Source organism: Aptenodytes forsteri, unplaced genomic scaffold (genome assembly GCF_000699145.1).
Source record: "Aptenodytes forsteri isolate BGI_AS27 unplaced genomic scaffold, ASM69914v1 Scaffold241, whole genome shotgun sequence".
Lineage (NCBI taxonomy): Eukaryota > Metazoa > Chordata > Aves > Sphenisciformes > Spheniscidae > Aptenodytes > Aptenodytes forsteri.
The window spans coordinates 10,058,025-10,071,941 of NW_008795252.1; the positions used below are offsets into that span (position 1 = coordinate 10,058,025).

Below are 13,917 nucleotides of genomic sequence, written 5' to 3' on the forward strand. Positions count from 1 at the left end.
TTGAGCTTCTCATCAGCCAACACCCCCAAGTCCTTCTCCTCAGGGCTGCTCTCAATCCATTCTCTGGCTGGCCTGTATTTGTGCTTGGGATTGCCGCGACCCATGTGCAGGACCTTGCACTTGACCTTGTTGAACTTCATGAGGATCGCACAGGCCCACCTCTCAAGCCTGTCCAGGTCCCTCTGGATGGCATCCCTTCCCTCCAGCATGTCGACCGCACCACACAGCTTGGTGTCGTCAGCAAACTTGCTGAGGGTGCACTCAATCCCACTGTCCATGTCACTGACAAAGATGTTAAACAGCGCTGGTCCCAATACCGACCTCTGAGGAACGCCACTCATCACTGGTCTCCACTTGGACATTGAGCCATTGACCGCAACTCTTTGAGTGCGACCATCCAGCCAATTCCTTATCCACCAAGTGGTCCATCCGTCAAATCCATGTCTCTCCAATTTAGAGACAAGGATGTCATGTGGGATAGTGTCAAATGCTTTGCACAAGCTATGGGGCATCCTGAGCCGAAGCCCTGACACTGGTGCTTCAAATACCCTTCAAACAAGATTAATTCTTTTCGCTGACTATAATGCTCAGGCTCTTGAACTGGCCAGCCACCTTAAAGGGGCAGCAGGCTGGCAGCATGGCATAATCTCCCTAACTGTCCACCTGCCTATGCTGTAAGCAGCAGCATCTATTCAGTTTGGCTGGGCTGACCTAAGCATTCCTAAGATAGAGCTTTGCATGTGGGCCAGTGCTTACATCCATAGAAATATATGGATTAGTCTTGAAATGATATTTTGATGATGAAAGACAAGAAAAAACTGTCTGGAAGAGGAATGACATCTTAAAGAACAAAAGGGATTTTAATGTACTTATTCCACTAAATAATTATATTGATGTTCCATGCTAAAACCCCCAGAAGTTAGAAAATACCAAAATTCAGCCCCACTCTACAGGCTAAATCCTGCTTTCAGTGCTTCTCTGAACTTCCATATAATCCTTTTTCTGGTATCTTCCATCTGACATGCCCATGAGAAGGAGTATTTGAAAACATATGGCCAAATATTAAATCTAGCATTTAGTACCCACTAGCACAAAAAATCCCCTAAGACAATGATGTCCTAATCTTGTCCACATGTGGACTGAAATATATACTATGGCTCAGATGCCACAGAACTTGCAACAAGCCAGATGTTTTGGTTTTGTAGCATGGCTTTCTGCAACAGTTCAAACCAGCACATTGTAATTCTAGATAAATTAAAAATTGCACTGTTCTGTAACTAAATTGGCCATTAAATATATAATTTATATAAATATATGGGAATCTCTTTCTATGTGATAAAGCTGTGCATGCAACATTGCTTGCATTATTTATTCCAGTATGGCCTTACATTTTTAACATTCCAGAGATCTTTGTACTGACAGCAAATAGCTGCATGAGAATATTGTCAGCAGGAGCTGAAAAGCTGCCACGAGGCACAGGTGGGATGGCATTTTATTGTAAACGTACTAGAGAGGATTTTTAGAATTACTTAGCACTAGCCCTCCTGCTTACTTAAATCATTATTATTGGAGGGGGCAGATAGAAATAGCTGTAGTTAAGGTTATCCAGCATTTGTCATTAAAAGAGTCAGCTTTCACTTGTTTATAACTGCCAGAATTATTTCTTTTAGGTTGCAACTTGCAGGTATGTGTATCTGCTTTAGGTTTCCTCTTACTTTTTCAAGTTCCAGCTAAACTGATCCAGCTAATAATGAGATTAACAAAAAATGTCTTGAGTTTTTCATGTTTGGGGAAAAAAATCTTCAGTTTATCAAAAATTTCTAATGCAGTCATACTCAGGAGCAGGATCTTAAAAATCTATCGTGGATACAGATATAGAAGAGGAGATAATTTCCCTTGTTTTTCCACTGCAATCTGGAACCGAATTCACTATTCCTAAGTCTCCTCTTTCTGCTGCCAGCAAGTATCTATGAAAATCACTGACAAAGCATATTCCTCTTCTAATGGCTTGTGTACACAGAAGATGGTAGTTTAGTGCTGCTTTGGATCTAAAGGATGCAGCTCTTCTGAGGAATTATGTATGGATCTGTATGATTCTGCTTAGTGTATTTCTAGACGACCTCTTGAGGTCCCTTCCAGCCTCAATGCTTCTGTGTTTTCCTAGCATGGTGGGCAAGACTTTTTTTTTTTGTAACTGAGAAATTGCATGTTTAAAATTTACACTAAGAAACCATTAAGGTTGCAATATTAAGCACTAAAAAGCTACAAAATACCAGACTTCTGGTACATAGACTTATCGTATTGTGATAACCATCCTTAATGACAAATGCAGAAAACACTCCTGTCTTATTCAGTGCGCAGTGGAGCTGGGGAAAGTCAGGTCTGTGGAAACAGATGGAGAATCTTGTCCATTTGCTGAAGCATGAGTAGTAAATCAGAAAGGGACTGTCAAGAAAGGATGGTCTTGTTCAGACAGTGAATAGCCATGGAATTCCTACTTAGGGCTTGGCAAGTCACTTGAATCACATCTATTACAGGTTACTAATATTATATTCCTTTCTCCATGGCATTTGCAACTGCAGCTGGAGCCATTGGGAACTTGGCTTTGATCATACTAAAGTGCTATAAATGCTGAGCTGGGTTCTGGGTGTTTCTTGTTAATCACCTATCACTACTAAATGACTTTGACATTAACATCTTTATATTCATTTCCCATTTGTAAGATAGGCAAACCAGTACTTTTTAACTTGACAAGAACATTCTGAAAATACATTACCAATGCCTACAAAGCACTTCGATATTACAGTAGTGAGTATCATGGGAAAATCTATGAGGAAATTAAAAATTTTATGTTCACAATAGGGTTTAAATACCGTGCAGCAGGCAAGGCATGACACTGAATTATGGAGAGGAAGCTATTGAACAAAAGCCTGCTTAATGAGCACTGACCATCTTGTACACTGAATGAAGCAAGACACCAATAGTGACTGCCTTATTAGCATGCAATGATACAATCAGGTGATATGTAATCATGTAATTAGGATGTAATGACAAATTTGTAATGCATGCATAAAAAGCAGGGAGCCTCCCTCCAATTTTTTATGCTTTCTAACTTATTTTAACATCTTTTTTTCCTTTGAGGAACACATCTCATTACTAGTGGACTTGGGCCAGTACGTCTGAAAACCTCTCCCAGTATTCCGATTCAATGGCAAACTGGCTGATAAAAACTCACCTAGTGAGGTACTGGTTCTCTGCCACCTCTTCACATAAAAAAACAGAGAAGCAAGCTCTGACAAACCCTGAAAGGCACAGTCTCCTGGAGGGACCATGATAAATCAGAATAATTGAGAGGGATATACTAGGGGTGTATCAGACCCTACCAGTCCCTGGTGTACAGGGCTACAGACCCAGTCCAGGCCAACAAGGGGCAAGTGTCTCTTTTGCAGCTCTTCAACATAGCTGTGCTCAGCACTTGCAAAGCTGCAGCTCAAGATTTAAGCCAATTCCACTGAAATGGTTAGCTGTGAAAAAGTTTTTTTAAAAGTCAAGATTTGGTTTCAGAACTAGACCTTTACAAATAGCCTGCTGTAATCTCACAATTTTGTCCCAGGCTATCTGGCTACAGCTTCATACTTCTTTGTGTTTGGAAGGGCTAGAAGTACAGTTATTTTAAATAAGACTCTGGAACATATTTGCAGGATGTGTTGTGGGTTTAGGGGTTGGTGTACTTTGCAGCAAGCTCTGCGGCCTTGAAAAACTCGGCATGCCTACTTAGAGGTCTGTCAGCAAAAGCTCATTATACTTCCAACTACAATTTGAACACCAGAGGGCACAGAATAAATTCAAGTTTTTCACTCTTAAACCTTGAGGCATTTAGAAATATAGTTCTAGAAAAGGCCTTAATTCTCCTGTCGCTACCTCACTATGAAAAAGGATAATGTAATTCCTAAGGAATGTACAAATTTGTGGAAACAAATAATAAACAACATAAATAAACATCCTCTCCCACTTTACAAATGTAGCTGATGTTGCACTGCAATTAACAGCACGCAACGTTCACTTCTAATAAACATTGAGAACGAAAATTACTATAAAGGCAATTTTTCTCTGTGCTTTTGCCTTTGGCTCTGTGTAGCTTCTTAATACTGAGGAACAATCAGGCTGTACAATACCCTGTGGCATTTCCTGATGATATTCAAAGGTGATTCTTTTGACTTTGTACTTGGGAACTAATATCATCTAAGTGTGTCTATACAGTGGCCATCTCAGGAAGAAAAAAGCTGAAGTGGAAGAAAGGCTATCACAAAAATACTGTCCCTATGCAAAGCACAAAACATGTTTTATGTCGTTTTATTGCACTTCCTTCTTTTTGCTTCTCACAAAGCTACCAAGTAGGAAAGCAAGCTATTGGAGTCAGATCTAACACTCACTGAAGCCATCAGAAAGACTCCTATGCAATTTGGAAGCTTTCACATGACGATGCTAAATTACAGACGGTCAATTATTTTAACCTATACAGAACAATTTCCAATTTTGTGGGATAATGAATATCTGTATCTTCAGCATCCCAGCTTCGAGAATACATGACTCAGGGTTTTTCTTTGAAGAACAGTATATATATGATACAGTTGTATGTTTTCCAAGTAATAACAAGAAAAGTAGCCTGTGTGCAGCGGAATCGGAACTAGAGCAAACATTTCTATCCTTTAAAAAAGAGGAATTAACACTCTTAATTTGATAGCTCTAGTGGATTTATCATTAAACCCATTAGTAAATTTATCAATGCATCTATCATTGTGGACCTTCAAAATATTGCACACCAGAATCCTCTATGCTTTATTTGTTTTGCTTTACAAATTTAAGCCTGGATTACAGTGATCCCTCACTTTTCTGCATCCATAGGAAGGTAGAAAAGTTAATACCATTTTGCTAACAGGGTTACTGCCAACATTCTGTTATTCAGTCCCTCTTATCCATCCCCAAGTACACCTTCTACAGAAAAACCCACATTACTAAAATTACAAATCACCTTTGGCCAAAACAAGGTTGATTTCTTGGCTTCTGGAAAATAACAACAATGCAGAAAATAAGACATTTGGGGGCATTTGAAATTTAATCTTCATCTACCTACATTTGCAGTCCTTCTGGTTTTTGGCAAGTTCAAAGCCAGGCCTACATTCACAGGCAACCCCACCTTTGGGCGTCTCCCGGCAGATGTGTGCACACCCATGATCTTTGTTCATACAGTTCATACCCTCTGTAAAAAAAAGTAAGAAAAATGGAAAATATTAGTACTGAAATAGAATTACAAAATAATTACACACATCCAGTCCTCCAGTAATTTTAGCTGTAATTTTTATTTTGCATCTGGACTGTGTTCCACAAGGCAAAAGAACGCAGTTGAAAAGTGGTATACAATGAACAAAGTGTAATAAAGGACAAACCTCCTCTGGGGCAAATACAACAAGTACTACTGTGGGATATAGGGTGTCCCTGCTGCATGTAGAAACCCAGGACTTGTGATTTCCCTATTCCATATCCATATTCTAATCTTTCATGAAAATATAATGGATTCAAAGCTGTCTGTCCCACAGGCAATTATCAGAGTTGAATAACTGAGCTCACTGTTATTTTTTCCATGTATAAATTTAATGGTTGTTACTGTCTGGTGCATTTTTATTTGCCTGTTAATGTGCTTTATATTCTCGAACACACAAAATCTAACAAAGATTATATCTGAGCATTTTTGCTTGGATCTGTTTCTTCGCTGTTTGTTATACATCTCAATTATCTGTGTCATCCACCATAAGCGCAGCCAATCTCCAACAAACCTACTACCACTTTTCTTTTTGACTATTTTAAACAAAACATACCAGCTGTTCAACAAACGTCCAAGTGCCATGGGTGGATTCCTGTTAATGTTTATGCCAAGGAGCAGTATCAACCAGCTTCCTCTTATTCATCATAGGGCCAATTTTAGCTTCCCGAACCACGTAAGTGATTCAGATACTGAATGCGCCTTATGCTCTTAGAGGCCTTCATTACTGAGTTAATTCAAATCCCACATATTGACAGAAATCTTGAACTCAGCCCTTATGGGTCAGCATCTAGCATTCCTTGTGTGAACGAAGGCTAGCTAGATTTGCATTACAAAGCCTTCCCAGACTTCCCCTTGGATATCTGACCTGGAAAGGAGAAACAAATTCTCTCAAAGTACACTGACAGAGAATTCACAGCATAACTCGGCTTACTACTGTGAAAACAGCACGTATTCCCCAAAACGTGGGTGCATGCAACATCAGTGTGGACTCAGCAGCTCATTTGTCACTTTGTAACGCGGCTACTCCTACTTATTCTAGGCTAATTTCTCAAAACAACTCCAGTGTAAAATGTTCAAGTTAAACCTACAGTGACGACGTACTGTAAATAAATGTTTTTTTCAGGGCTGTTGCAAAGTTTTTGCTTCCAAAGGTGAAAACGATCACTGCCCTCCCTTTTTATTCTTACAGAAGCTACATGAACGCACTCGCCACCTCCAGCATGTACACACACCGCCTTTAGGCTCAGGCTGGTCTCACGCTATCAAATACTTGAAACCAAGCGTCAAGGCTTTACGATGAATTTGAGCAAAAGTTTCTCTGCATACAGAATAGTTTTTAATTGAACACAAATAAAAGGATTAGCGTGTAAGACAGCTACTAAGAAACTTTGCGTACAAAATTCTGAGGAGGAAATGCTGCAGGAAGTCAGTCAGAGATTCCCTCAGGTTGGCAGAAGCTAACAGCTTCAGGAGTTATTTGCACTGCTCGACTTTACCTCAGAAAGGTTTATATTAGCAGAGCAATGAAAAACACACATCACCAGTCCAAGTGGGTATTTGTGTTCATCTCTCCTACAAAAAAATATCAGGATCTTAAATCTCACTGCCTATGAAAAACAGCATTATAGACAACAGATATATTTTGCTCTTCTAAATTCCCCTCTGTGTTAGCCTTGATGAGTCTAAAAACTTGCCAAAGAACAAAATAAGTTATTCTCTGTCAACTGCAGCCTGGTCAACAGATGCTATTGGAAGATATATAATACATACCATACCATACCATACCATCCTATACATGGAAGTGAGGTATGAATGTTTTGTTTGGGTAAACGGACATAAGAAACCTGGGAACGGCCTTATTGAAGGTTTTGAGGCATTTTATAATCTCTTTCTCTCCACTTCTCCCAACAAAGGATTTCAGACACAATGTGTTTGACAAACTGCATTCCTGCGCACTACGCTATGTTCAGAAAAGGATCTGGGAAAGATAACACATGCCTGATTGAGTCACACTGCTGAGGCAATGAGAAGAGAGGAATTAGACAGATAAAAGAAGATATTTAATGGCTCAGAAGTGTAATGAAGCAAGTGGTTTTCAGTGTTTACTTACAGATACTGAATATCTGCCATTGTTAAAATCACTTGGAAAGACAGAAATTGTGCACTGCTAAAAATATTGGGAGAAATCGAAGATCAGAATTATTACATTCTGAAACAAAAGTGAAAGACAAAGCAGAATTTTATGCTGGTATTTGTGTGTAAGACCACAACATTTCAGTTACTGTATTAATCATTTCAGTTACTGTATCAGGTAGTTGGAGCTGTAGAAAAACTATTTCAGTTCCATGTTTAGCTGGAGAAGAACAACACAGAAATCTCATAAGCCTGAAAACCATTATTTCAGGAAATTTAAGTTTTCCTGGTGAAGTGAAAGATGATCATTTTTCAGTCAAGAGTAGGAACTCATCCACAACGAAACTTCTCATTTATATTTTAGTATTTTTCAAAATCCCTAAGAATTAAATTTCAAAAAATTCCTAAACAGAATTCTATTTAGGCCTGAAAAAATTATTTAAATAAAAATGCAGCAAATAAATATTTTGGCTTGTTTAAAAATGTAATCTAAACCAAATTTGTGTTAACTTGCAAATAGTTTTAATTATTCCAAATTTTAATTTTTCAGCAAATGCAGTATTTGGCCAGATGTCTTCTGTATCAATCTACGTACACAAATGATTTATGAATCATTGTTGATACATAAGATTTACTTTTTTTTGCAAGCTGACTCTTCAGACAATACTGAACCTTTTATGATATAGCATATAAATGACACAAAAAAATACAAAAATATGCTAAATACCTTCCTAATACTAGTTTAGTTGCTATACAAATGCATATAAATGGGAGAGAAAAATACTCCTAAAATGACTCTGTTCAGTATTCTCTTTAGGAGGATGTGGTCCAAACTCTAAAACAAACTAGAAATACATAAAACACCTCACATATTTCCTATACTGGAACTGGATGGAATGCACTGCCGGTAGTAAAATAACTGCTCTGCTGACTGCACACCACTCTGCTATCAAAGAAGTAGTAAAACGTCTTGAGTTATCATCTCCCCTCACCATCACCTCCTGAGAAACAAAGTTTTGCCTTATTTTAGTTAATGTTTAGCAGCCACCTAATGTGCACATGCTTTTTACATAAGGAGCCAAGAGTGTGAGTAACAGCACGGAAAAAATTCCCCTGATGTTAAGGGGGATGTTTCTTAAGCATCTCAGTGCCTGCCTTGGCGTTCAGCCTCCCTCAGCCCCAGGACAAAGACTGACCCAAAGGGGAGGCGGGCAGCGTGCTTCCAGACCCACTGGCACTGCCATGTGCAGGCAGGCAGGAGGCTCCTCTCCCCAGTGATGGGCAGCGCACAGCTCCAGCAAAAACGCTGTGTTCCCTCTGGGGGTGACTAGCACAAGCAAGGCCAAACAGCTCGATTCGTAGAGATGGGTGGAAAACTAGTCATTGAGGTAAAAAACACGATCATGGAAAAATTGGGTGGGATTCTGCTGCTCATTTAAATGTGTTTGAACAACTTCTCTTAATCACCATAAGCCCCAACTCAGCAGAGGGGCCCCAGCACCGAGTGCCCTGTGCTTCACGTGTTGCTCCTTCCCAGAGCTGACCAATGTAATGCAGAACCAGGGAAGAGAAGGGAAACACCTATGGAATTATTCTAGGCCTTTCCCAAGACAGTACAGAATTATGCCCACAGCAGTTTTACTTCAGTATGTTGCACAGACTGGGCAAAATATCAGGCAATGGATCCTCCACCCGAGCCTTAACCAGAAAGTATTTGCAGAACTACATCTTCTACTACACAGCCTTGTGGCCCCCCTCCCTCCCCTGTTGTGTGGGCAACTGCATCACTCTGGTTTTGAACACAAGGAGTTGTTCTTAGCTGCTTCTCTTGATTTTTGCAGTGATCAGTGTGTGCCAGCTTCTAGAACCGATGGTCGAGTGAAAAACCATAGTTCCCAAATCAAGGGAAAGACTAAATATTGATAAAAGAGAAGTCTCTACACCAAAGAATCCTTACTTTATCGTCATGACACTAAAATGTCCAATGTTGAAAGGTTCTAGGTTTTTCATGTTAACTGTTAATAAAAGCAGTATCTTAATTTAATATGCTGCTACTCAAGGTAGTCTCTAAAGCCTAGCACAAAAATGGATGCATGTTCTCTTTGGCAGTGCTGGCAGACAGTAAAATAAACTTTTCAAACACAGACACATTCTCAGCAAATTCACCTTACAAAAAGACAGCAAAACAGAATCCAGTGGAAAATATATTGTAAACAGGAAGAGAAATGCCACTTAAGAAAGGAAAACACTAATCTAATTAAACTAAATCCTCTCTCAGTGTTTTAGATATGACTTGAGAAATTCTCTCCTATTGCATTCCTGGATTTTTTCTGACTTTCAGTTACAAAAGATTGTTCACGGGAGACTGGCAGACATTGTTATATGACCTACAATCCACGTTCATTTTTGTTCCTGGCCTAGGAGAGATTTGGGTGTAAGTCTACTACATTAATCTAGTCTGCCATCTAGTTATCACAAATCCCTTAATAGTGCTGTTCTGCAAAATGTTCAGTCTGATACAATGACCTCTCCATTGTATTATGCTCTAAAAATGTTTTCAGCTCAATGGCTCTGAAAGTGCTTAAATCAGGCTGACTGTGACAACTAATGTACTGATCAGCCTTTATTTTTCATTAACACTGCCTGTTCTCATCTTAATTAAGACTTCTAGCAATTATTTTACTTCGTGGTTCATCATATATGCTTACATGATCCTCTATGTGGTCATAATTTCACTTACTCTGTATTTATATTGCTGCTATTTTTTATAACTTCCAAATAATCATGCAGATTCCAAACACCATCTGAAAAAGACTACTTTAAATTGCACCAAAGATATAATACAGTAGTAACTTTTAGAATATTGTCAGAGTATATGTGGTTGAATGTGGTAAGAAAATACAAGAAATCTTGAACTTAACCCATATATACACACTGACATGCACAGTAGCATGTGCATCACTTATACTCAATCCCCAAAACTACATAATTAGATTCTCTTTTTTGTTAAGTTAATTTTAGCACTAGGTACACAGTGAAATCTCTTATTACAGTTGCACCCTTATTTAACAAAAAAATGAATCTTATAAAAAATCCATTAAAAAAGTTGTAGACATGATTTACGAAATCCACACATCACATAATTTGTATGATTCTGTTCTAGTAACTTCTAAAAGAGTTAAGACATTAAATGTTATATGCAAGTCATTGAATTGCATATAACAGATAAGCCACAGTGTTTAATTATTTATGAACTCTTCTACACACTTTTTATGAACATACCCTGTATGTAAAGTAAAGCATAAATCTTTATAACACAAACAACAAGCAATTGTTGTGGTTAGTTTCTCTCCTTCAATCTTAGTTATAGGGGATAATTACTTCTGCTTACGTAGGGGATCCATGTGGTGTTACGAAACTGTTACCGGTGATATTCAGGACTATCAGGACTTTTCTCTTTTAGAGAACTGCTAATTTAAGGAATGGTAGAGTTCAACTGTATCAGTATGTATTATATATCATAGCAAAATATAATACCAAATATATTGTCATTATAATAACTGTAAAGTAAGAAACAGAATGTAGCATGAAATACAATGTCTTTAGATCACCTGATTGTCACTTACGGTCATTCTCTCAATGCCTGGTGCTAGAAAGAAGGCAACATATCTTCAGCAGCAGAGAGAGGAAAGAATACAAGAGGAAACAAGCATTCTCATTTTAGTTGTTTACTAAACTATTAACATAGTGGGATTTTTTTTTGTTTGTTTTCTTTTTAAAAATTCATGTGAGAAATTACAGCACCACAATAAAACACACTGGTCAATGACCAAGCAATTTAGAAGACTGACAGAGACAACTCCTCTCCCAGAGTTTTTGTTTTACTCTGTTACGAATGGAGGCCAAACAAAACACACTAAGTTTCTGACGGAGACAGGAAAATGATGTTAGTGAAAGTGCAAGATGGCTGCTTCAAGCCAAATGTTACATTATGCATATAAATTTTGGTCATACAAATGCAGTTAGATGGTTGGCTATCCAAAGAAAGCATACTGTTAACTTTTCAGCTGGCTTGTGGAAAGCACCTGTGAGCGTCCCTGCTTTGGCCTTCTAACTCCAGCATCTTGTGCGCTTCACAAGAGTGATGAAAATCAACATTTGGCTAAAAAACCCAATTATAGTCAACAAATACATATGGTCAGATCTTAGCTCCATTGAAGCCGAAGGATTGTTTTCCAATAGCCTGGATCTGACCTTCATTTTTATGCTGCACGGTTGCATCAGATCCTCTGGACATTTCTGGCTCACTAATAAGGGCCTGATTCTGGGACGTGAAGAATGTCTGGGTGAGCTCGGCTCCCCAGTGAGAGCTTAAGATGCTCTCATCTCAAAACAGAGTATGTCCTTACATGAGGATTAAAAAAACCCACCAAGATTTGTTCTCCTCAGCAAGAAAATGAAGGATAAAACTAATTGGTTGAGGCAGCTACCCCTCCTCAGCCGATCACAACGTCATAGGTACAAAGCATCCATCTAGGAATAGACCACTAGAGCTAAGTGAGAAACCTCGCATTGGGTATGTCGGAAATTTAATAATCTATGTCACGGTCTAATGTTTTTCGTATTCTTAACTGAATGAACACAAGACTTTCTTTCCATCTTCATTCCTGAAATAAGTTGCTTGGTTCTGCCTAAAGCTTTAGGAAAATACAGTTGTTTCAGTGACTACACCTCACCCCAAAAGGGAAGGGAAGGGAAGGGAAGGAATAGAGCAGGCAAACTGACCCAAGGAAACAGAATTCTACACTATTGAGTAGGTTGGCTGGAGAAATCCTGGACGTTATACAAAAAAACAGCTGCTGGTATATTACAAAATAAACAAATTCATGCTTATTTAGCAATTACATGTGTTTTCAGTTTGGATATAAAACATGCTTAGGGACAGCATCTTCAGCAGGCAGGCTTGCAGTCTGATCTCTGTTCCTGCTCTGAGTGGCAGCCAGAAAACCGCATGTGTCATCCAGCCCTGAACAGGGGTTTTGTCTTAAGATTTAGAAATAGGCATGTGTCAGAAATACAACTTCATTCTGTCAGCAATAAAAGCCAAGATTTGCAATTCTGCAAAGGTACTGTAATTTCAGAAAAGAGGATAGAAAGATTAAATGAATGATAGGAGTGAAGGGACCAAGTTTAATTTAGCAGAAAAACTATGCAGGAAGGGAAAGGAAATAGATTCAAAATTTTCCAGTAAATGTCAGCAATTCCTGTGGGACCAAGAACAGAGAATAAGAAAGACTGGATGAAATCCAGCCCAGGATGGTTGTGACCAACTTGTGATTGTGTGATGGCTTTTTGGTGGATCACAGGAAAAGTTTGGCAATCTCAGTCTGTTTCCCACATTGCAGAGCTACCAGTAGAAGCTGGCGCTCACTGAAACCCCTTCCACTCGTCTCCGTTACCTTCTCACACACAGATATAGTTTATCTCAAAGAAAATTCAGCAAGATAGCCCAGGGAACGTGTGTTGCTGCTGGTCTGTCAGAACCAAGGCTGTCAGTCTCTGCCAGTATCTACTTGGCACCTGACATTACCACTGATTTCACACAAAGGGAAATAAATGGCAGGGTGTCCTGGTTTCGGCAGGGATAGAGTTAATTTCTTTTCTAGTAGCTGGTACAGTGTTTTGGATTTAGGATGAGACTAATATAGCAACTGATGCTACATGGAGTAAGTGGGTCTGTCAGTCTCTGCCAGTATCTACTTGGCACCTGACATTACCACTGATTTCACACAAAGGGAAATAAATGGCAGGGTGTCCTGGTTTCGGCAGGGATAGAGTTAATTTCTTTTCTAGTAGCTGGTACAGTGTTTTGGATTTAGGATGAGACTAATATAGCAACTGATGCTACATGGAGTAAGTGGGTCGCACTGATCACACAACGGGCTCGAATAGGAAACCCCAGTGAATCCTGGAAGTGATCATGGATTGGCCAGAGGGCAAAGAGCAAAGAATATTGCCAGAGGAGGAGGTAACGCGTGCTGAAGAGGCCCCAATGTATAATGAACTACCAGAAAATGAGAAGCAATATGCCCTGTTCACTGATGGGTCCTGTCGTCTTGTGGGAAAGCATCGGAGGTGGAAAGCTGCTGTATGGAGTCCTATGCGACAAGTTGTAGAAACGGCTGAAGGAGAAGGTGAATCGAGCCAATTTGCAGAAGTAAAGGCCATCCAGCTGGCTTTAGACATTGCTGACCGAGAAAAGTGGCCAGTGCTCTATCTCTATACTGACTCATGGATGGTGGCAAATGCCCTGTGGGGGTGGTTGCAGCAATGGAAGCAGAGCAACTGGCAGCGCAGAGGCAAACCCATCTGGGCTGCCGCATTGTGGCAAGATATTGCTGCCCGGGTGGAGAACCTGGTTGTAAAAGTCCGTCACGTAGATGCTCACATACCCAAGAGTC

The 13,917-nt window shown here is 39.4% G+C and overlaps 1 protein-coding gene across 1 annotated transcript in view; it reads right to left on the reverse strand.

Annotated features, from left to right (window-relative positions):
- The window catches only part of SCUBE1 (signal peptide, CUB domain and EGF like domain containing 1), a 219,653-nt gene that overhangs the window by 102,771 nt on the left and 102,965 nt on the right, over positions 1–13,917 (reverse strand). Inside the window, exon 5 of the mRNA XM_009279091.2 lies at positions 5,135–5,260. Coding sequence (XP_009277366.1) covers positions 5,135–5,260 — 126 coding nt within the window. The remainder of the gene's footprint in view (positions 1–5,134; positions 5,261–13,917) is intronic.